Below are 24,858 nucleotides of genomic sequence, written 5' to 3' on the forward strand. Positions count from 1 at the left end.
TAACAGAGTCCCCGTACCCACTATGCATTAACTCCCCCTTCCCGCTGTCCCCTGCTCAGAGTACAGAAATCAACCTGTACTCTGATTTCTGTCTCTATGAGCTTGTATAGATTAAGATTCCTCCAAGTTGACAATATAGGTTGATTTCATTCATTGGTTTTCCATTGCATAACAATGATATAATTTATTTACCCTTTCCGCTATTGATGTTCCAGTTTTCCTCTGTATATTGAACATCTTTGTACTTATCAAATCATGTACATATGTGAAGGTTCATCTAGGATGTATACTTATAAGTGGAATTGCTGTGCTGCTATAGGATATGCACATCTTGAACTTTACTGGATGTTAAAAATTACTCTCAAAATTGCCTATGGGAAGTTATACTTCCACTAGAAACTTTTAAGAAATTCTCACCAACATTTGAGACCATTAGACTTAAAAAATTTTGCCAGTTGATTGGGTGTAAACTGGGTATCCTGTTGTTTCATTTGTCATTTCTCTGATTGCTTATGGGGTTGAGCAGGTTTTCTTGTTATTGATCCTTCTGGTTTCATCCTCAGTTAACTGCTTGTTTGCCATTCTTGTTGATTTGTAGGCTGCAAAAAATCCTTTGCCAGTTACAAGCATTACAAATATCTTAACCTGGTGTGTAGATTGTCATTTAACTTTGAGTGTCATATTTTAAGTGTTTTTTAAAAAATTAATGTAGCCAAATTTATCAATCTTTTCTTCTATAGTCTTTGCTTCTTAGGTCTTGTTTTATATTCACAAAAGTTTCTTCTTAAATTTCTTGTAAACTTTTTAAAGTTTTGCTCTACATATATTTTGGTCTTTAACTCATCTGGAATTTATTATGACATTGGTATGAAGCAGAGATTTTAATTTATATTTTTCCATGGGTGATGTATTGTATCACTGTATATGCAATAGTCCAACTTTTTTCCCTGGCTTGCTTTGCTATTTGTCATTACTGAGTTTCTTTATATACATATGTCTATTTCTAGACATTTTCTTATGTTTCATTGGTATCTTTTTCTATTCTTGTACTAATACTATGCTATTACAAAACTTTCTGATAATTCTTTTGGTAGGGCAAGTCTTGAAAACTTATTCTTACTTTTAAAAATTGTCTTGATTTTTTTCTTGAGTCTTTCCCATGAAAAACCTGAGACATCATTACAGGCTAATTTGTGGGGAGAATTGGTATATTTTTTGTTGAGTCTTCACATCCATAAACATGTTATATCTCTCCATTTATTTGGCTCTATTTTTATGCCTTTTGTAACTGGGGGTGGGGTGGGGGTGGCAAGGGGGAACTTTCCTCCAAAAAGGCCTTGCACCTCTTTATTTTATTGATTCCTAGATAGTGTGAAGTTATGTTTCTATTATTAATGGAACCTATTTTAAAATTGCCTTTTCTAATTGGCTGTTCCTGATTTGTAAGAATTAAAGTTCACTTGTTGCTGAACTTTCCCATTCTAATAATTTATCTTTAGAGTCTCTGGTAGATTGTGTAGAACAATTACATTATCTACAATACAATGATTTTGTCCCTTTCACTCCAAACTTTGTTTTCCAAACTCTCACTCCCCATTTTGATCTCATTGTATTAAACAGAGTGTGATAGTCATCCCTGTCAAGTTCCATATTTTACTGAAAGTGCTGCCAAAACTTCATCCATAGGTATGATGTATGCTATAGATTTTTAAAGGCATTGCCTTCATTTTAGTTTGCTAAGAAATTTTTTTCATCATAAATTGAGTCTTGAGTTTTATCAGGTGCTCTGTTACATTGGTTAAGGAGATTGTATGGTTTTCCCCAGTTAAACTGTCAATGTGGTAAGCTACATTACTGGACTCTCTGAGGTTGAAGCTTCCTGCCATTCATGAGTGGTGCACTTACTCTTTGTCATAAGTACTGGGCAGATGTACTAACTTTGTATCTGAGTTTTTCATCTATTTTCATAATTGAATTTGATCTCTAATGTGATCCTCTTCTCCTGTCTTCATTTCTTTCCTTATTGTCTTCATCCAGCTTTAGTACAAATATCAGGACTATGAGGCTGCACTTTTTGCACCATGTGAATAGTGTTCTGTGGATTGTACAACGTGAAGCACTGACATAGTTTACATGAGCTTCCTGATGTTGGTTGGAGAGTTTTCTTCTTTTCCTGGCTTTTAAATAGTGTATATAAATGGAGATTATCTCTCTTTACAAATGTGGTTAAATCCATGAATAAATCCAACAGACTTGGTATCTTCTAGTGGTTGTGTTGGAAGGGGAAATGTGGTGAGGAGGTGGAGAGACTCCTGGCCATTGTTTCAATTAATTTGTTGGCTTATTGATACTTTGGTTGTCTATCTCATGATCTGATGTGTGTCTTAAAAGGATCACACTGAATGTTGGGTCTGGAGTAATTGAAGGATGGTCTCCCTGGATTAGGAAGACCAGTTGGGGCAATCACATGATTCCAGGCAAGAGAAGATGGTGGCCTGGATCAGGTGGTGGCAGTGAAGGAGTTAAGAAGTTCTCAGCTTCTTTAAATATTTTGAAGGTAAAGTCAACAGGTTCTGATGTGAACTGGAAATTAACTGTGGGAGAGTAGAGAGAAGTAAAGGTTTTGAGGCCAAGCAATTTAGGATAGAGTTACGATTAACCGAAATTAGAAAGACTGTGGTTGAGCAGGCTTGGGGGAAGAGGATCAGAAGTTCCATTTTGGACATGGAAGTTTGAGATGTCTATTAGGCATGCAGATGGAGAGGTTGAGGAGGGAGAAGAATATATGTTTGGAGTTCAAAGGAAGATATGAGTTTGAAATATGAATTTGGGAGTTAGTGAGATTAGATGAGATCATCAAGGGAGTGACTGTAACTAGTGAAGTGAGCCCTAGGGTACACCAACTTTCAAAGGCCAGAGAGAAGTGGAGACTCCAGCCCAAAGGAGATAAAGAGTTAAGGGAGGAGACAGAGACCCTCTTTTGTTGCTCAGATGTGGCCTGTCTCTCTAAGTCAACTTGGCAGGTGAACTCACTGCCCTCCCTGCTATGCGGGACCTGACTCCCAGGGGTGTAACTCTCCCTGGCAATGTGGGACATGACTCCTGGGGATGAGCCTGGACCCAGCATTATAAAATTGAGAAAGTCTTCTTGACCAAAAGGGGAAAGCAAAATGAAACAATATAGATTCAGTGGCTGAGAGATTTCAAATGAAGTCAAGAGATCATTCTGGAGGGTATTCTTATGTGCTATATACCTTTTTAGTTTTTAGTCCTTTGGAATAGCTAGAAGTAAATACCTGAAACTGTTGAACTGCAACCCAGTAGCCTTGATTCTTGAAGACCATTGTATAACTATGTAGCTTACATGGTGTGACTTTGTGACTGTGAAAACCTTGTGGCCTGTGCTCCCTTTATCCAGTGTATGGACAGATGAGTAGAAAAATGAAGACAAAAAGTAAATGACAAATAGCGTGGGATGGGGGGGTTGGGATGTTTTAGGTGTTACTTTTTACTTCCACTTTTATTTTTATTTTTATTTTTTTTTTTGGAGTAATGAAAATGTTCAAAAACTGACTGTGAAGATGAATGCACAACTATATAATGGTACTGTGAACAAATGATTATATACTGTGGATGACTGTATGATATGTGAATATATCTCAATAAAACTGAAGTTTTAAAAAAAAGAGTTAAGAGAGGAGAAAAACCCAGGAGAATGGAGGGTCCTGGAAACCAAGGGGGAAAATGTACTACCAGGGGAGGGGGTGATCAACTGCATCAAGGATTATTTGGGTAAGTGTTCCAGTTTGCTAAAGCTGCCAGAATACAATATACCAGAAATGGATTGGCTTTTACAATGGGGATTTATTAGGTTCCAAATATACAATTATAAGACCATGAAAATGTCCCAATTAGGACATAAACAGGAAGATACCTTTTCTGAAGAAAGACCAGTGGTATCTGGGGTTTTTCTGTCACATGGGAAGGTGCACAGTGACGTCTGCTGATCCTTCTCTCCAAGCTTCTGGTTTCGATGGCTGTCTCTGAATGTCTCTGGTCATTTCTCTCTCAGCTTCTCCTGAGTCCTTCTTTCTTCTCCCAGGCATTTTCTTAATAATCTATCTATCTATCTATCTATCTGTCTCTGTCTCTGTCTCTGTCTCTGTCTCTCTCTCTCTCTCTCCCCCCTCCCCCTACTCTCTTGCTCTCTCTCTTTTTCTCTCTCTCCCTGTGAGCTCTCTTTAAGGACTCCAGTAAAAGATCAAGAGCCACCTTGAATGAATGGGCTGGGTCCCATCTCTATGGAAACAACCTAATCAAAAGGTCCCACCCAACAACAGGTCTGCCTCACAAGAATGAATTAAAAGAACATAGTCTTTTCTGGGATATATGACAGCTCTAAACCAGCACAGTAGGTAAGATAGAAATTGAGAACGGACATTAGATTTAGAAACATGAAATCATTAGTTACCTTCATAAGACTGGTTTTGGTGAATATAAGAAGTATTGGAGACAATGAGTTCAGATAGTTCTTTTAAGGTGTTTTGCTATAGAGGGAGCAGAGAAATGTAGTGGAATCTGGAGGGGGAACTGGGACCAAGATACTTGTTTTTAAAATAAGAGGAATAACATGTTTGTAGGAGGATGGAAATGATCCAGTAGAGAGGGAAAAATCTAATGATGCAGGAGAAAGGGGAATGTTACTTGTGGGAGGTGGCTTTCAAAATTGACGCTCAATGAACCCACCTTCTGGTATTTGTGTCCATTTGTAATCCTCTCCCCTTGAGGTTGGGCTGGATCTAGTGACATCTAAACAGTAGATGACAACAATGATGGGATATCCCTTCAGCATGTAGGTTAGAAAAGACTGTGGTTTCCATCTTACCAACAGCCTCTCTCTATTTGCTTCTCAGCTTCCATTTTGGAGAAGCCTGCAGGGCAAGAAGCTGAGGATTGCCCCTGGTCATCAGCCAGCAAGGAAATGTATCTTGCCAACAACTCCACCCATGTGATGTTGGAACCATATCCTTTCTCAGAATTGCAAGATGACTAGAGCCCAGCTGAAGTAGAGGACCCAGCCAAGCAATGCCCATATTTCTTACCCACAGAAACTGTGAGATAATAAGTGTGTGTTGTTTTCAGCTGCTAAATATTGGGGTTAATTGTTACACAGCAATAGATAACTAATACATTCCTGGAGCCACATCTTTGAGTAGGCAGGAAGGGATGAAATCTAATTGACAAGTGGAGAGGTGGCCTTAGAAAGTCATGCAGAGAGTTCTTTCATAGTAACAGGGTAGGTGGGTAGATGTGGTGATGGGAAGATGTGAAAGTTCTCTTCTTAGGACCTCAACTTTTTTCCACTCCAGCAGGAAGCAGAATCAACTGACAGTGAGTTGGGAGGGGGTGTTGAAGATTTGAGGGAAGAGGAGGAGATATGGAGTAGTCATCTAAGAGGACAAATGCATGACTAGATGTGGGAGATACAGTAGGATGATTGGTCATCATCCAGGACCCTCCAGGATTATAAAGGAAATGAAGTAGCATGTCTATGTTTTCTCTCCAGCCAGTCATGTTCTGCTATTTGTATGCAGACAAGGGCCAGGTGAAGAGATGTAAATAAGTGGAGTTAATGTTTACAACAAAGAGAGAGAGAGAGTAAGAAATGAATGTGAGCCACATGCAAGGAAATTATTTTAATGATTCAGCAAAATATAAATTGGATAAGGGGGAATTAAATAAAGGAGAAGGTGAGGGACAGAAATAGAAGTGCTAGGATCAATCAACTAGAGGCCCCAGTGGGCTTTGAGATTTGGGTATTAGAGGGAGTAAAATGGAAAATGGGAGATTTCGGTACTAGAGGAAGTAAAATGAAAAATGAGAGTTTTGGTCAGAGAAAGGGAAGCTGAACTTGAGAGCCTAGATGTGTTTTAGTTGATAATGACAAAGTGTATCTCATGACAATGGGAGTGAGGGGCTGAGATTTTAGGAGAGGGATAAAAAGAACTGAGAGGCTAGGGCCTTAAAAGGATCATCTATAGGGATATTGACATCTCCAAGCCTTATAAGGTTGTTCTAGAAAGAGAGATCTTGAACCAGAAGCTAAAGTCCTTGAGAAATGAAGGTGGTGTGCGGTCGCAGTTGACTCGTTTGGGGGAGGGTGGCGGCCGGTTGCTAAATCCTAGGCTCCCAGGATTGCTCCGAGGGTACCGGCGGCGGGGGCTCTTTCCCGGAGGCGAGGGCGAGGCGGGGGACTTGGCCAGGTCCCCGGCGGGAGGCGTGCAAAGTATGGAGGGCGGCGAGAAAGGAACAGGCGGGACACGTTTCTTTTAGGATGAAGAAAACCAAGAGAGTTTATTAGGGGAGAGTACAAGCTTATATCGGGCGGTTTAGAGGGCGGGGTAGCTGTAGAGGTTAAAGGCTTGGATTGGTTCTGAGAGGGCGCGGAGGTTGATTGAAAAGGGGCGAGAGTTGCTCCCGTAACGGTGTCTGGCAACAATGTATGCGCACCGGTGGTGATGGGAGTTGCACTGGCAACGGGGAGTGTCCGGGCAAGATAAGGGGGTGGGGAAAAGGCGGTTCCCTCCGGCAAGCCTCCCCTAACATTGGTATTTTGGGTGAGGAAATGGGGCCTGCCTCCGGCCTCACTTTCCCAGGCCCGGGGGGCTGTGGAGGGCGCTGTCACCCGTACCCACTACCCTCCCCAGGGGTGGATCCGGTCCCCCAGCCCAGGCCCACCAAGTTGAAGCACGTAATCAGTGTCCCGCATTTCCCCCTTCTTTTCTAATTAAAGGAAGAAGCTTACCGGAGAGGTCCGCTAAGGGATGAGGGAAGGGGGAGGCCGGGGAGGGGAAAAGGGGTTGACGGTGGCTCAGCGAGGCTGGAGCTCGGCGTTGGTGTGGCGCCCGGGCGCTCGACAGGGGCCTTGCTGCTTGCGGGATGGACGAGGGTGGGGGGTTTAAAGTTGGAGGTTCAGAGAAGCTGGAGCTCGAGGTTGGTGCGATGTTCAGGCGATCGAGAAGGGCCTCGCGGTCGGCGGGTTGACCGGTGGCGGTGAGGTCGCGGAGGGTTGGTTGTCATCTCGGAGTAGGGAGCGTCAGAGGTGGCGAGTCGCTGGTACTGGACTTGCACGAATGAGGAAAAAATAGCATCCGTTTGTTTCCTTACAAGCTGGACAATTCTGCGGATAATGCAGGGTCCTAAGGTGAGAGCTAGAATAATCATTAGTAGGGGGCCGAGGAGAGGGAGGAGGTATGGGAGGAGGGGGGTAAAGATGTGGGACCAATAGCTGGTGGCTTCACGGTCTTTTTTGCGTTGTTCCAGTCCCTCTCGGACCTTTTTTAGGCTGTCCTTGGCGAGACCTGTGGAATTGGCATATACACAGCACTCTTCTCCTAGGGCGGCGCAGAGGCCTCCTTCTTTGAGGAGGAGAAGGTCGAGACCTCAGCGGTTTTGGAGCACTACCTCAGAGAGGGAATTGACAGAATTTTTAAGATGGGAAATAGCGTCTTGTAGGTGACGAATGTCCTCGTCAACAGCCGCCCGGAGGTGAGTTAGGGCGGAGTCTTGACTGGCTAATGCAGCGATTCCGGTGCCAGCGCCTGCAAGACCTAGGAGGGAGGCAATCGTGAGGACGGTGATGGGCTCTCGCTTTTGCAGTGGGGCAGAAGCTGCAGTTGTTTCCAGGCGGAGGAAGAAGTCTTCCTCGCTGTGGTATAGGATCCTAGGGATGAGGACAATTAGGAGGCAAGTTTCATTAGTTGTATTGAGGGTTTGCACGTTAAGGCAGGGGGTAAGCCCTGTAGAGGAGCAGAGCCATTGGGAGGAGTTATGAGGAATGAGAAATTTTGCAGAGCTGCTGGGAGATGAGTAGTCGGCGCAAGCTGTGAGGTTGGGAGAGTTACTTGAGTGAGGGCGGATGCACTTTCCTGTAAAGGAGACTGAATGAAAGGTTAGGGGGACGGCAGAGGTATTCCAATTGCATTCCGAGGGGCTGTCCTCTGTGTTTTCTGAAAAGGAGAGGTTGGAGGCAACTGGCTCATACAGGGGGGAGGAAGTGGAGAGGCAAAGCCAACAAGAGGAGGTAAGATTGGGGTTGGAGGAATTCACTGAGGTGAAGGCTGCTTGGATAAGGCTGAGGAGGGGAGAAGAGTAGCGAGAGGAGTAGCGAGAGGGGGGTAGAGGAGGTCGGGGTGGTGGGGTTGGCGATGCATTGTTTGCAGCTGAGGTGCGGCTGGTTGGAGCTGAGGTGCGGCTGGAGAGCTGTGGAAAAAGGGGGTTAATGACTTGGTTGGGACCTATGCCAGAGGGTGTTTTTAATGCAGTATTTTGGCCTGGTTGGTTTGCAGCCTCTTTTTTTATGAGAATAAGTGATCCTGGGTCGGTTCCGTCCTTATAGATTCTGAAGCCCCAAGTTCGACCGAGTAACCAGGAGGGATTAGTGGGAAGTTGCACGGTAAGATTAAGATGTGTGCAGTTGCCTGTAGGCGCAATGATCAGTGGCGTAAGGCTTCCAAGCAGTGGCTAATGTTTCACACCCCCAATATGCACAGTAATATTGGTTGGGAGCATTGCAGTACTTACATAGCAAATGTATAAATGAATGAATATATATGTATATATATATATATATACACACACACATTTGAATACTTAATCTGTCTGGTATAGGCCAGTTTTGAAGAACTCCCACAAGTTTTGCTGCTTTTCCTATAACTACTGCCTTCACCATCAGAATTCCTAATCAAACCTACCCTTTTTGTTTGGGGCACCAAATCCGAAGACAGATTAATTTGCACCAGTAAACGTCAAGCTGCTTTCTTTCTTGAAAAACTAATGTTTAATGTAATGTCTGTTTGGATACTATTCGAAATTGTTGATTGCATGTGGTTAATGTTGCATTAGAGCACTTTGCAATTGCATAATTCATTAATGTTTTGTGAGCTTGCATTTGTGAGTTACTGGATGATCAGACTGAATTTGTTAAGTACTCCATTGTACATCTCGCCTAGATGTCAATGACTGCCAGTAATACACAGTTTGAAATGAAACTATCTAAATTTCTTGTTTTATCACACCTGTTATCTGTAAAACATTTGTAACTAGCTTTTTTAATTTATTACTTGAATTGTAGGATAGTGAATCACTAATTTTTAGTTGCTGAGGTTAGCATTTTAGTGATTACTAAGCGCTGTCAGTCTTTGGAAAAAAAGAACATATGTTTTGTATTTGAAGATCTCTGAAGAACCCGTTAGAATGGGCATGTATTCTAATTGTTTTATGTCACATGATTCGTGCTGTAGAAGAAACATGAATTTTGTTCAAAAAAGAGATGGATACCACTTGGTCTTTCCGAGTGGTAAGAATGATGTCACTGTTAATATACTGTATGTTTACATTTTATTTAAATTCAGTCTCCTGTGCATAGACTGATAACCTTCCCCCAAAACAACGGTGATCACAATTGTTTTCTAAAAACTTCTCAAAACTGCCACATTTGGCAGTAAAAATGCGTTTGCGTGTAATAGCCCAGAGATTTCTATATAGTTAAATGTCTAAAACGGTGAAATGTGCCACTTTGGCAAGTTACAGTGGCTTATGTTTTTCATAGCAAACTCAAATGAACTGCTATTTTTGATAGTAAATGTCATTTAATAGTGTATTTGCCATTTGAGCCTCACTGTAAAATTAATGCAGAGGAGAAAATTTTTAATGTAATCTTGATTTTACCTCATATATTGTACATTCCAAAAACTCTAAACTTTTTAAAGATTATAGATACACTACCAAACATATACCTTAAAATTGTATAAGGTTGAAATTCATACAAATGAAAAAATATAATCTCATAAAAAATACATAAACTGTGTAGCAAAAGTATCTTTAAAATCCAAGGAAAATAAAAGTTGTATCATTCTTTTTTGAAAAAAAAAAAAAAAAAAAAGGGGGGGTTGATTATTGAGTAAAGAAAATGAGGTAAACTGTGGTCGCGAGGCCGAAGGAGACGGTGAGAATAGAAGGCAGGAGCCTCTAGTAGCGAGAGCAGTTTGGGGGGGGGCGGTCGCAAAGAGGCACACCGCGCGAAACAAAGAAACAAAGACACAAAGGACCACAGCAAAGTAATGGAGGGGAAGAGGGAAAGCTACTGGAGGAAGAGTGTTAGGAGGAATGGGGGGACATAGGAAGAGAAGACGAAAGGTAGTCGGGGGCAAGAGTTAGGTTAATGCGGGAAAGGAAGAGCGGCCCGGGCGCGGAGCGGCGTGGGAGAGGCGGCCCCAGACGTGGAGCGGCGAGGGAGAGGCGGCTCCGCGGGGCGGCGAGGGAGAGGCGGCCCTTACTTTGCAGGCGAGGAGAAGGGGAGCTGGAGAGGCGTCCGGGCGAGCGGGTGGTTTTACTGGACCGCTGCGTAGAGAGGACTTTTAATTCCAGGGGCCCCACGTTGGGCGCCAGTTGCGGTCGCAGTTGACTCGTTTGGGGGAGGGTGGCGGCCGGTTGCTAAATCCTAGGCTCCCAGGATTGCTCCGAGGGTACCGGCGGCGGGGGCTCTTTCCCGGAGGCGAGGGTGAGGCGGGGGACTTGGCCAGGTCCCCGGCGGGAGGCATGCAAAGTATGGAGGGCGGCGAGAAAGGAACAGGCGGGACACGTTTCTTTTAGGATGAAGAAAACCAAGAGAGTTTATTAGGGGAGAGTACAAGCTTATATCGGGCGGTTTAGAGGGCGGGGTAGCTGTAGAGGTTAAAGGCTTGGATTGGTTCTGAGAGGGCGCGGAGGTTGATTGAAAAGGGGCGAGAGTTGCTCCCGTAACGGTGTCTGGCAACAATGTATGCGCACTGGTGGTGATGGGAGTTGCACTGGCAACGGGGAGTGTCCGGGCAAGATAAGGGGGTGGGGAAAAGGCGGTTCCCTCCGGCAAGCCTCCCCTAACATTGGTATTTTGGGTGAGGAAATGGGGCCTGCCTCCGGCCTCACTTTCCCAGGCCCGGGGGGCTGTGGAGGGCGCTGTCACCCGTACCCACTACCCTCCCCAGGGGTGGATCCAGTCCCCCAGCCCAGGCCCGCCAAGTTGAAGCACGTAATCAGTGTCCCGCAGTGGTGGTAATGGTGGTGGGGGTGTGTGTGACCCAAGTGTTGGTAGAAGGGGGGAGAGTGGGTGTTATAATCTGATGATACAAGATTCAAAGTTGGGTGACTTTAGGGAGGAGCGACTAAAAATGGTTTTAAAATGACAATGAGGAGCAAGAAAACTTATCCCTCCTTAAAGTCAAGCGTTACGAAGAGTATGAGAGGGAAAACTGCAGAGGACTTCAAGGAGATCACGGTCCTCATGGTGATCCAGAGGTGCTTTATATTACGCAGGAGATGGAGAATATGAGGACTCGGGGGGTGATGGATCAGGAATTCCAGTGGGCACACTCGAAGCTTTAGGGCAGAGGCTGGAGGTGAGGGACAAATCAGCATGCCCTTTTCAACCAGGACTCAGGTACCTCAATGACTTTTGAAAATACTCAGGCAATATTTTTCCAAACAGCCCTTCTCTATCATTTCCTCCATTCCGAACTCTTATTGGAGCCCCTCAGTGTAGCTAGTATATTTACTAACTGCTCTTGCATCTTTCTTCCTCTTTTTCTGTGCTCCTTTCTTTAATTCCTCATTTCTACTTTCCAATACAGCACTTATTTGTCTGTGTCCAGTCTAGCATTTACTTTTTTAATAAAATTTTATTTCAATGACTCTATTTTTCATTTTGAGTAATCTAACTGGATTTGTTCTTTAATATACCCTTGTTTTATTTTATTTCTGCCAGTAGTTATTTCAAAATTTCTTATTTTTTTTTCATGAAGGTTGTTTCTTATCTCTTTGGGGCTCTGCAACACTAATTTTGATGTCACCTTCGGATTGCGCTATTATTTTCATATCACCTTGAGAGAATCCATGTTTCTTTTCTTAAAATATGGGCCATGTTTTAAGCAGTAAATCTCCTCTTTCTCGTGTGTTTTAGAATTGTAGGTTGCAGGCTCATCTTAGGTGGGAGACTTTTTGTTTGTCCTCCCACCCTGATACCCAGCCCCACCCCTGCCCTTTTATCTAGCACTTTTTTGACTGCCTCCACCCAACACCAACTCAGAGCCAGGTCTTACACTGGCAGTCCAGGGCTCCCTCCCAGGGTGATTGGAGGTAGCCAAGTTCCAGTCACCTGGTTGTGGATGACTTAGCACAGGCGCTGGCTACAGGGCTGTGTCTGCATCTACCCTCTCTCCATCATCTCTCCTTTCTTCCCTACCTCTCTTACTGGTTTGAAGTAGTGAGCCTGCCTTACCCTCATCTCACAGAGCATAGCCATAACCTGGGTACCCACTGGAGCTGAACTGCAAATTGCCTCTTCCTGACCCTGAAATTAGAGCCCCATTAGCCTGCAGCTCCAACTTATTGCTTTGTGTTTCCTCTCTATTTATAATCCATGAAGACGTTTATCTTGTTTTCAATTTTTGTATCATATTTATAAATGCCGTTTGCTTGAATTTGTGTGGGTGGGATCTTGCTGTATGAACTTGCAGGATAATTTGAGCTGAAGTGCTCCTTATTTAGAATACACTAGACGGGATTCGGGGCCCAAACAGAAGGAATAGCCTCAGTTAGGCTTAATTTAGTGGTTAGTTGAATAACTAGTAGGAACTTGGGTACTGGAAATGGGAAACAAGGAATACTCGCCTCATTGAGGCATTCTGAGAATTCATGGAATCTTAACAAATTCTTGATTCTTGAGAAATGATTATTTGTAAAGAGTTCAAAAGCTTTGGTGAAAATGATCTTTGTAAGCCAAAGGATGTCATAATTAAGAATCACCAATAATTTTTTCCTTTTATGATAATCATTCTATAGCAACTGTTCTATTTTTTTCAGATTTAAAATAATCTACATTGCATCCATTAACAAGAATTTACCTAACTTTTTCTGACATCTGGGTACCTTACTTCCCATCAGGGTCTCAGTGAAAATGGGACATCGTCTATGAAACCTCTCCCCACATCCCAATATTCTCTGGTCCAGTTAAGAGCCCTGCGTTCCAGTTTGCTAATGCTGCCGGAATGCAAAACACCAGAAATGGACGGGCTTTTATAAAGGGGGTTTATTTGGTTACAAAGTTACAGTCTTAAGGCCATAAAGTGTCCAAGGTAAGTCATCAACAATCAGCTACCTTAACCGAAGGATGGCCAGTGGTGTCCAGAAAACCTCTGTTAGCTGGGAAGGCACGTGGCTGGTGTCTGCTCCAGAGTTCTGGTTTCAAAATGGCTTTCTCCAAGGACGTTCCTCTCTAGGACACAGCTCCTCTTCAAAATGTCACTCTCAGTTGCTCTTGGGGCATTTGTCCTCTCTTAGCTTCTCCGGAGCAAGAGTCTGCTTTTGACGGCCGTCTTCAAACTGTCTCTCATCTGCAGCTCCTGTGCTTTCTTCAAAGTATCCCTCTTGGCTGTAGCAAGCTTGCTCCTTCTGTCTGAGCTTATATAGTGCTCCAGTAATTTAATTCACACCCACTGTGAATGGGCAGGGAAACACCTCCATGGAAATTATCCAACCAAAGTTATCACCCACAGTTGGGTGGGGCGCATCTCCATGGGAAGAATTACAATCTAATCAACACTGATAGTCTGCCCACACAAGATTACGTCAAAGATAATGGCGTTTGGGGGGACATAATACATTCAAACCGGCACATCCTGCTTCAAGATGCTTATCATAATTTATTACTTTCTGATTACTCATTAAAAAAAATTTATCATCCCAACTACAATGTAAATTCCACAAGGACAAGGCGGCTTTCAATTTTGCCCTATTTTCTCAGCTATCATTCCCCAGCCCCTAGCACAGTCCCTGGCTACTAGTTGGAATGCAACAAATACTTCTTGAATGAATGAAAGTGACCAATAAGAGAATGAGACTTGAGAAATGAGTGGAAGTTGGCCAGGAGAAAGGAGGACATGAGAGGAGAGTTGGTTGGGGCTGGAAAACATTGTCTGGCAGAGGGAACAACTTGTGTCAAGACCTTGAGGTTGGAAAGGGCACGGTTACCTAAATTAACTAAATTAAAATTAAACAGAATTTAAAATTCAGTTTCTCAGTCATGCTATCCACATTTCAAGGGCCTGAAAGCCACATGTGACTAGTGGCTACCTCAGTAGACAGCATAGATAGAGAGCATTTCCCTCTTTCCAGAAAGATACAGGGGACAACACTCTTCAAAAAACTGGACCTCTGTAGTGTAGTAAATGGATTAGAGGGGGTGATTCCAGCATCCTAGAAAGCTTTCACCTTCTCACCGATAAATCTAAGAAATTTTGCAGAGATTAAAAAATCATTTGAAACTCCAACCTATTTGGAAACGAATTTTGAGTTTTTAAATGGCAGTATAACAGTTCAGAAAAGTTCCTAGATGCTCTGGGAAGCCCTCAAAACATTTTGAGATATAGTTCCAAAATCTGCACTGTTTTCTAAAAGCAAATATATCCAATGATTGATCTGGAGATAATGGACAAATATCTATTAGCAAATTCACCAATTAGGATCATGTCTATGCTTTTATGGAAACATTATACGTTTGTTTATTTGAAGTACAATCTCTTTAGCCAGCTACCATAAATATTGGCGGGCTGTCAGAAGTGATGTACCTGAATTTCATATGTTTTACATTTCCTGGTGGTGACCTAGCCCACACAATATTTTTATATAATGACAGCTGTCATGAAAGCAGAATATCTTATATATACATTGGATTTTGATTAATGAGCTAATGGTGTCTCCCTCATTAAGGTCATTAGCCCTGGTATAATTCTTAGCCAAAACATGCTCAAAGTTGACAATGATGTTAATCATGTCGTGCGTGTGTTAGGGTGTAGCATTACTTACAGCAATGTTTTTTCAACTACAGATCAAAACCTATTACTAAGTTGTGAAATTAATTTAGTGACTTGTATCAGGAGCAAATAAAGAAAATAAATCAAATACGTTGTATAGCACAAAAAATACTGGAGTGCCTTGAGTATAATGTGTTTAAGTACTGGCTCATGAAAGCTTTGTTTTGATGTGTCTGTGTTTTTATGTGTGGCTGCATTGTCATGCTGTCAAACATATTTCTGACTGCGGAGTGCAGTGAAAGTACTTTGAGAAACACTGGGCTGCTTTCAGGATTTTAGTTGCAACTACTCTTGGATGTTCTACCATTTCCACTGGTTGCATATTGGCCAAAGCCGTGTTCTCAAGCACTGTTACGTTCTCACCACTCCTCAGTCAACCCTTTCGCAGATCCCATGTACCCTTTGCGATGGCCTGCAAGGCCCTCACTTCTCCGACCTCAGCTCCCACTGCTCTCTCCCCTTTGTTCCCCCCACTCAAGCCTTTGCTACTGTTGACCATGCCATGCAAGTGGCAGCCACAGGCCTTCACACTGGCTGTTCCCTCTGCCTGGAACACTCTTCCCTCAGATATCCATAGGACTAACCCCTTTCTTCCTTCAAGTCTTTGCCCAAACACTACCTTCTTACGAGATCCACTGTTCCTTCTTTATTTAAAATTGTAACCTTGCTTGTACTCATGAAACCTCTATCCATGCTGTGTACATCACACATGTATATATATATCATAGTATAGAATTTACTACATAAATTCTATATTGCTTGTCTATCTCCCTCTCCTAGATGTAAACTACAGGAAAGTGGGTATTTTGTATAGTTATCAATATTTGTTGAATAAATTCAGATTGGTCCAGATCAGGAGAGGAGAGGAGAGGAGAGGAGAGAGAGAAAGAGAGAAAGGGAGAGAGGAGAGTGCAAACATCAAACAGAGCTTTACTTGGAGGTTGTTGCATTCTTAGATTATTTCCTGATCTTTATCAAAAAAGTCTAATTATTCTTTGCAGCAGCCATTCTATTTCATATTTTTCTTCTTCTAAGGCCCATTCCTCATCTGGCTCAAAAGAAGAGCGTCCAGTAACTTCTAGGGTTCCATCCCAGAGGAGCGTAGGACAAGCTTAAAAATGAGACCCTGGTAGTGATTTATAGTCTTAAGACAGCTAATCTAGACTAAATCATCAAAACATGTGCCTCTGCTGAACTCACACATTTATCCAACATGGAAAATGAAATAGCAAAGGAGGTGAGAAAATAAATCATGGCATTGGCTGGTTGACAACATAAAACTCAAAGAGAAAAGTAACAGGCTAAATGTGAGGGGCCCTGAATTTTTTTGTGGAGACCCCCAGTTTAGTTTGTAAAGACCTCCAATGGTGTTGGCTCTGCCACTGCACCAGGGGGTTAGTTTGTAAAGACCTCCAATGGTGTTGGCTCTGCCACTGCACCAGGGGGTTAAACTGTTGGGATATTTCCTTTATTTCCGAGCTCAGATTTTCCAACAGAGTTAGAAGGGGCTACTAATTGATCCTAATGAAGTCAAAATGCCTTTGTGTACTTATTCCAAAAGAGTAACATTAAACCAGACATCGTTATGAGTATATATGAAGTAGTTTCTCCTTTTTTTAAAATTAGATTTTCATTAAATAAACCATTTCTGGAATAAATGGTAGCGAAATCACTTTCGAGTTTTATGTAGTTGCTGTAGGGATGTCATTTGTAAATTGGGTCATGGATGACACATCTGATGTTAGAAATAACAAAATGTTGACTCCAAATAGATGAACACCACACGATAGTAAATCCAAAGGAGACCTGCAAAACCTCAGCAAGGGAGGCCTAAAGAGTTGACTGCCCTTTTTAATCACTGCCTTAACCTAAACTTATTTATTGACCACACTGCGTAGAATTACGTTAGGAACTAAAAGCAATATTCATTTTTTCTTTTGCCCCCAAATTTGTACCTCCTTTCCACCAATTTGTACTTACAGTCTGAGCAATTTGAACATATATTCAATTGTCAAGCTCCCTTCTATCTCAGTGTCTAACTCTGAAGCCAGATGCATTGCATCTTCTCTTGCTCAGACTTATTTCTTTTAATCTTAAACCACATTTTAAGTAAATACAAACACATCTCAACTGTTCCCACCCATAAAGAAGATAAAGAGCTTTCATCATAGGCTTGTCACTTTTTAGTAAATTATTGCCAAATTTATGGAACAAACATTGTCATTTTCATGTTTAAGGCAATCCTTTCACATTTAAAATTAATATTAAAATCTTTTCTCTTTGGGTACTTCCCAACTCCAGGATAAGGGATGCATGCTTTATTGCAAATTCTTCATCTCTGCTGTGATCTCCATAAGAAAAACACAGACTCATTCAGTCCGTCTAGAGGTTTGGATAAAAAAGATTTTAAAAAAAAGTATACTTTGTGTTTATGCTAAAAATAGTGAAATTATAACCACTTTTAAAGGACAATACTTTTATTAGTTTAATTAGGTACTCAAATAATTTGGAATATTTAATGAACTCATGAATATGACTATGTTTTCTGGAATATTACTGTTGCATGATCAATGTAATTATGAAAGTCAACATTTCATGGACTATTCTGTAGCATATGCAACAACTTCCTCTTTGGATACCCCATCACTAGTACTTGTTTTTGCTGTGGAGCAAACCATTGTGCTACACTCTCACATTAAGAGAAAAACTTGTTAATCTTTGGCAATCCATTAGCCATATTCAGCATTTGTAGTTCCTGTTTTCAGATGATAATTTCCATTATCAAATTAAAAATATTAACTAAACAATTTTAGAAAATACATCAAACTTGAAAGAAGCAATTCAAGGACAACTGTTTAGATTTTAGTCATCAAAGTTTTATTTTTATCCATCATTTTACCTGTGATCATCCCTGATACAAGCTTGTATTCTGCTTTTGAAAATAGATACTTAAATGAAAAATAACCAACATTGGTGTTTTTTACCAGTTAGGAAATGCATAGCTTAAAAAAAAAAACAACCCAAATCTCAAATGCACTGCACAACAAACCTACTAATAGAGTATATAAAAGCAAATTAAGTGTGAAGAACTAGGACATCCAGTTATTAAAATTATAAGAAGTGTATGGTGATTGCTTAAGACGTTATGCAGCAAAATGTGCAATTACCTGATTATCTGATTTATCTCTACGGACAGTTCACACACAAAAGGATACTTCAGAGCTTGAATTGCCTGAATTTTCCAGCTACCTTGATTTTATATAAATATATATGTAGAGTTTATAACTGTGTATACACACACACACACAAATGTGTAAACACTGCATCACACACTCCAGCAGGAACACCTCTGCATTGGAACATGTTGGGTTTATTCCTCACAGCAGTGAGAGAGCACACACACCATGGGGAACCAGGGGTGTCCCAGTAAGGGGGTGTTGGAAGCTACAGTAGGGATTTTGGTGGATGACTTGGGGGAGGGTCTAAGGCAGTGAGGATTCACCTTCTATTGAATGCCCTTAGAAGTGGGAGCAATTCTATGATGGACGATTGTTCCGGTTTGCTAATGCCACCATTATGCAAAATACCAGAAATGGATTGGCTTTTTATAAAGGGGGTTTATTTGGTTACAAAGTTACAGTCTTAAGTCCATGAAGTGTCCAAGATAAGGCCTCAACAGTAGGGCACCTTCACTGAAGGATGGCTGTTGGCGTCGGAAAATTTCTGTTAGCTGGGAATGCAAGTGACTGGTGTCTGCTTGCTCCCAGGTTGCGTTTCAAAATGGCATTCTCCAAAGTGTTGCTCTTGGGGCATTTTGTCCTCTCCTAGCTGCAGCTCCTCTTCAAGATGTCACTCTCAGTTGCTCTGAGGTTCTTCAGTCTGTGAACTCCTTTATACAACTCCAGTGATCCAATTAACACCCATCCTAAATGGGCGAGGTAACATCTCCACGGACATTATCCAATCAAACGTTTCACTCACAGCTGATTGAGTCACATCTCCATTGAAACACTCAATGAAAGGATTCCAATCTAATGAACACTAATATGTCTGCCCCCACAAGATTGCATCAAAGATAATGTGTTTTGGGGGACATAATATGTCCAAACTGGCACAACTATCTTCTCCATAGGGAGAGGGACTAAAATGACAGTAGGCTGTAGATGAAGCTGGAATTGGTAAAGTAGCACCCAGTCATTTTGGCCAAGAGAGTCTTTTTTTTTTTTTTTTTGTATTTTGCGGGTGGTACAGTGACCTTGTTTTTGTCTGTGCTTAGACAGCACAGGAAGTGGGCTTGTTTTGTTTCATTTCTCATGGTCTGTGAATAGCCCTGTCCGAGGCTGGGGTCCTGTGAGGTTGTCTGTGTCTAAGGGCAGAGTATCTAAATGCCAGGGGCTGCTCTTTCTATTCCCTCCGGTAACTTTGGTCATTCTTACTCCGTAACTGGCAGATCTCACTGTTTATATGAGCGTATGTGTCACACTGCCCCTTTTGCTGTCAGGACAATTCAATTTTAGGTTGGCATGGATAAGAGAGGGAATAGAAAGGGAATATTCTCCCCAGAAAGGCGGATTAAGTACTCCTCCTGGGTCCCCTTCTGAACAGCTGACCCTTTTCTCCTCCCTGCCTCATGCTTGAAGACCTTGTGTGTGGCCTTCTCTATTGTCACTAGATACACATTTGATAACAAGACAAAAGCAAGGCAATACCCTTTTCTCCTAAAAAGAAAGTGACGATAAACACAGATTTTCCTTTTTATTTTGCAAGAAGCATTCTCATCAGTTTTTAATAATCTGTACGTGCTGGTTTGGATGTATTATGTCCCCCAAAACTCCATATTCTTTGATGCAATCTTGTGTGGGCAGATGTATTAGTGTTGATTAGATTGGAATTCTTTGATTGAGTGTTTCCATGGAGATGTGACTCAGTCAACTGTGAGTGAAACATTTGCGTGGATAATTTCCATGGAGGTGTTATCTTGCCCATCCAGGGTGGGTCTTCATTTAATCTCCAGAATCCTATAAAAAGAACTCACAAAGAGAAGGACCCCAGTGCAGCTGTGAGTGACATTTTGAAGAGGAGCTGCAGCTAAGAGAGGACAAAACGCCCCAAGAGCAACATTTTGGAGAACACCATTTTGAAACCAGAACTTGGAGCAGACACCAGCCACGTGCCTTCCCAGCTAACAGAGGTTTTCTGGACACCATTGGCCATCATCCAGTGAAGGTACCCGATTGCTGATGTGTTACCTTGGACACTTTATGGCCTTAAGACTGTAACTGTGAAACCAAATAAAGCGCCTTTATAAAAGCCAATCCATTTCTGATACTTTGCATAAGGCAACATTAGCAAACCAGAATACCATAAGAGAAAAGAAAAATTCCTCCACTCCTCTTAACACAATCTCTCTCTGCTACGTGTCATCAGTAAAGCATTGCTGAAGATCCTTTGACTGTGATCTGCTCCTTCCCCTCCAGCCCCCTAGTTCAGGGTTTTCGCCTCTTTTTTTTTTTTTTTTTGCCTGAAAATGAACACTTCGTTGCTTCTGGCATTTAGAAGGGTCTCTAGGATTCTCTATTCAGAGATATTCAGTTGCTGCTACTGTCTCATTTTCTGGAGAGTGACCTGCTTGTCTCTTTGCATATATAAACATTATTTTATAGAACATTTTATGATATACTGGATATAATCGATTTGTTCTTGTTTTTAAAACTAGTTAATACCATATGCCCTTGACTGTTACCATGACTGCCTATTTATCCCGATAAACATTTACTAGAGAAATATTTATTGAGCACCTGCTCTGGGCCCAGACAGCTTTGTCCCAGGCACTGGGCCACTGAGGAGGGGGTGGGGGGGACTAAGAGCCAGTCTCTGGAATCCCACATCACTTGCTAGTCATGCAATGTTGGGCAATTATTTGATCTTTCTCAACTTTATACTCTTCCTCCATAAAATGTGGATGATCATGCTAATACTTCCCCTGAGGGCTAATGGAGGATGGAAAGAGTGCTAGTACAGCACCTGGTCACAGTGTCAGCCAATTTTATTTTGTGGGGATAAAGGGATGAACGACTCAATGTTGTCCTTCCCTTAAGGAACTGAGGGCCTGGTGGTGGAGCCTGCAGGGCACTCACTCATTCCTGGGGGAGGGTCCTGGGAGGCATAAAGAGGCACCCTTGGAGGGGCTCTGATGGCTGAGTGGCAGTTGTCCAGGAGGTGGTGCAGGGGGAGGGAGGCGGGGAGGAATGAGGCAAGTGGAGCCCTGAGTGCTAGGCATGGGGGACACAATGCTGAGGGCTGGATGCAGGCAGCTCATGTGGCTACAGGCAGCATGGGAGTGAAGGAGATTTGGGAGCCGTGGCCAGGTGTTCAAAGTTCAGTACCCTGGACTTTATCCTGAGGACAAAGGACCCAGCATCAGTTTCCACACCCCCACTGGGCCTCCTTTCAAGAAGATACTTAAATTATTTAAAAAAAAAAACAAACAAAAAAACAGGATAAAGGAAATTGTTTGGATGTTGAAGCACTTTTTAAAAAAAGTCTTTGTCCTTGGACCAACACATTCATAGGCCATCGTGACCTGCCCCTGTGAGTCCTGACACCTCTCTGTTTCATTTCCTCACCCCTCATCCTTCTCCACACTCCCAGCCCCTTGCATTTTAAAGACACTCATTTTCTATGTGTCTGATACATGGCCTTAACTATGCATGTATCCACTAAAAGATATAGTGTTCTATGTATGCGTTTTTAATTTACTTACATGATAATCTGCTATAAATCTCTTCCTGTTTCTAACTCTTTTTCTCTCTCTCAATAGAAAGCATCCACGTGGCTACATGTACATCTCTTGCATAGCTTTGAACACTGCATGATTCATACATACTATACATTGAAACATTATTTATAAGCATCTGCAATAACCTACATAGGTAACCATGGTACATTAACAGCATGAAATAATGCATCCATTAACTGCGATCTTTCTGAATACAATGTGAAAAATGTTTATGACAGTGCAAGAAAGCAGGCAAAATTGTCTATCCACTGTGAAAACAGCCACATAAAAATACATATTCATACAGCCACAGGCTGGAAAGGATCAGAGAAAAACATGAAACCAGCTCTGGATAGCGACGACACTGAGTAGCTGTCAGATTTGGCTTATACCATGGCTTTTCAGATAATTTAATCTGGGGGTTGAAGGGATAGTCAGGGCAATATGAGAGTTCCCCACCCCGCCCTCAGCTAGCAAGGCCCCCTTCCCACTGGTGTGTCCTATAGTCAACTTCAGCATTTGTCTCAACCCCACTGCAAACAGGATTAAAGTTAAAAATCTGTCCTGAAGGCTTGGATCTATCTGACAAATCTAACCGTCTCCAAAATTAAACAAACAACAAAAAGCAAAATGCATGAGTTGTGGATATTAGTCTTGCATTTATGCAAAAACCAAGACCCAAGAGCTTGAGTTGGCATGGAAAAACTCTGGGAGAGTAGTCAAGAACTCTTAAAAGGAATTGTCCCTGGGGAGGGGATATCCTGGGATCTGGAATAGGAGGAAAATTTTCTTTCAAGTATCAAAGGAATAATTTTTTTCTTTTTAAACCACGCACCAAGCCTTACCTTTTCAATTAAAATTTTATTTTAAACATCGAAATTTCATAGCCTTAGCCTTTCAAATATCGCTTTAAAATTTCGTTAATGTTTAACTCATGGCAAAGAGTCTCGCCAAATAACAGATTGATTTTCTGGGCCCGCGATTGCGCACCTCTTTTTTAGCAAACCGGACTCAGTGCCACTGGAGGACCCGCTTCACGGTTTCCGAGTCAGGATGCCCACCGCAGCCTGGCGTGGATCCAGCGCAGAAAGCACCCCGCCTAGGAGCTCCGTCAGGGCTGGGACGCGACAGCTGCTGTCCCAACGTGGGCCGGCTCCAGGCTGTCGCTCCCAGGCCCGGGGCTCCGCCGGGGGCCCCCTCCCCATGGGGTGGGGTGCGGGTGAGGGGTACACTCGGCCCCGCCGACCTCGGTGCGCGGAGGGCCACCGACCAGGCTGCCCCCGGCCCCGCCGCCGCGACCCCGCCCCCGCCGCGTCCCAGCGTCCCCGCGTCACTGCGCCCTCGGGCGCGCGGCTCCGCGCCGACACGAACGGGGGGCGGAAGGGGAGGCCCCGCACGCCGCCGCCGCCGCGGTGGACAGGGCCTAGCGCTAAATTCAAAACGCACGCGAGGGCCCCGCTGCGCGCAGGCGGCTGGCTGGCCCCGGAAGCGGAACGCCGCGGGCTCGGCGCGCCGCCCCCTCGGTGCCCGGAGTAGGCCCTTCTCCCGCCACTGGCGGCTCCCGAGCAGGCGGCGCGCGCCTGGGGCCCCGGGAGCAGCGCGCGGCATGGCGGCCGGCGGGGAGCGCGGGGGCGCGGGGCTCCCCCGCCAGTACGTGTTCCTGCTCCCAGGTAAACGCGGCCGCCCACTCCGCCTCACCTCACGGCGTCCCTCCAAGCCGGCGGGGTCCCCGGGCGGGCCTGGGCACGTGGGGGGCCGCTCGGCGTTTCTCCAGAGACGCGCTTCTCCGCGTCTGGTTGACAAAAGTTCTGGCCCGATGCTGCCATCAAAGGCGAGTTCCTTGTGCCCCGGTAGGCGGGAGGGCTCGGCCCCGTCTTGCAGAGGGCCAGGAGGGTTTGGGGTCTCGGGACGCGCTGCCTTGGGGGATAACTAGGTGGCCCCCCACTCGGAACGTGGGATCCAGCAGGCCTGAAGTCGCCTCGGAAGACGGGCCTGGGATAGCACGGCGTGAGATCAGTCTGGGGAGTAAAGGAAGCTGGAAGGTGGCAGCGGCTAGGGCAAGAGGAGCTCAGAGTGACTCGGCAGGCAGTGACCACAGGGCCGCCGGCGCCAGGCCCTTCCCTTCAGCGGTGCAGGGTGTATGGGACCCTGGGGCTGTGGACACGCAGTCGCTACCCGAGGAAGGGACCCTTAAGCAGCGGAGTCAAAGCAGTTTAGGGCTCGGGAGTGTGAACTAGAAAGGTTTGGCCTTTATGTGGGATGGTACGTTTGATGATGTGACATTGGGAAGAAGGCGAATCCGTGCTTCACTGTACATAATGGCGAGATTTAGCTCAGCAAATGCACTAAATATCGTGTGCAGACTAGATTGTTATGGGGGGCGATGACACATTCCCTGCAGGCTCCCCTGCCCCCTCTTAGGCCAACCCCTGTCACCAGAGATTGGGGTCGCCTGTTTTTGTGTGTACCACTTTGCCTCTGGTTGCTTCCACTCACTATTGCGAGATCCATCTGAATTGGGCGGAGCACTGGTTTGGTTTTGTGGTTTTGCTGCTGGGTATATTTCATTGTCTGAATATCCATACCGCCGTGTCCCCGGTATTATAGACACTGCCGAACAGTTTCCAAAGTGGTTGTACCAATTTACACTCCCACCTGCAGTGTGTGAGACTTCCCGTGGCCCCGCCTCCTTCCTAGAAATGCTCGAACAGTAAAATAGTGTGAAATTCAGAATTTCGGCTGAATTCTAGCAAAGGGCTACCTTTTTACGCTCTTCATTAGAAAAATCCTCTCTTCTCACTTCCGCCACATCAATGCAATTCGATTTTAAGGACAGGAACTCCAATCCCTCTTTCAGAACCGAGTGTAGTGTTATTAGTCCCTTGCTGAGGATAATTTGAGTCTTTTACCCAGTCTAGTGTGTTTGCAGCCTTACCGTATTAAACACGCAGCACTCTAAAACATCTAAATATCGATCGAACCCCTGACAGTTGTAGGTTTAATATGTGTACTAGTGGGTCGTGAGGAGAATTTCAGTCCAGTTCCTGTTCAGAGTTTTGAGGAACTGTGACCTTTTAACTCGTGAGGGGAGCCTAAGCCACTGCTAAGAAACCGAAGGAAAGAACTCGGTCGGGCGGGTTCTGCAACAGTGAAAAGCGTGCTCACCCCGGC

The 24,858-nt window shown here is 43.8% G+C and overlaps 1 protein-coding gene and 1 long non-coding RNA gene across 6 annotated transcripts in view; one reads left to right on the forward strand and one right to left on the reverse strand.

Annotated features, from left to right (window-relative positions):
* LOC119506752 overlaps window positions 1-22,980 on the reverse strand; it is a 95,866-nt gene extending 72,886 nt beyond the window's left edge. Inside the window, exon 1 of the long non-coding RNA XR_005211058.1 lies at window positions 22,678-22,980. This is a non-coding gene — a long non-coding RNA (uncharacterized LOC119506752). The remainder of the gene's footprint in view (window positions 1-22,677) is intronic.
* An 11-nt stretch (window positions 22,981-22,991) lies between these two features.
* RNASEH2B (ribonuclease H2 subunit B) overlaps window positions 22,992-24,858 on the forward strand; it is an 80,949-nt gene continuing 79,082 nt past the window's right edge. For 4 of the 5 annotated variants that reach the window (XM_037799882.1, XM_037799881.1, XM_037799885.1 and 1 more), the window contains exon 1: window positions 22,992-23,357. In XM_037799882.1, the coding sequence (XP_037655810.1) occupies window positions 23,294-23,357 (64 nt within the window). In that variant the 5' untranslated portion in view covers window positions 22,992-23,293. The other variant, XM_037799883.1, reaches the window with a different exon arrangement.

This window comes from Choloepus didactylus, chromosome 12 (assembly GCF_015220235.1).
Source record: "Choloepus didactylus isolate mChoDid1 chromosome 12, mChoDid1.pri, whole genome shotgun sequence".
In the NCBI taxonomy this organism is placed as follows: Eukaryota; Metazoa; Chordata; class Mammalia; order Pilosa; family Megalonychidae; genus Choloepus; species Choloepus didactylus.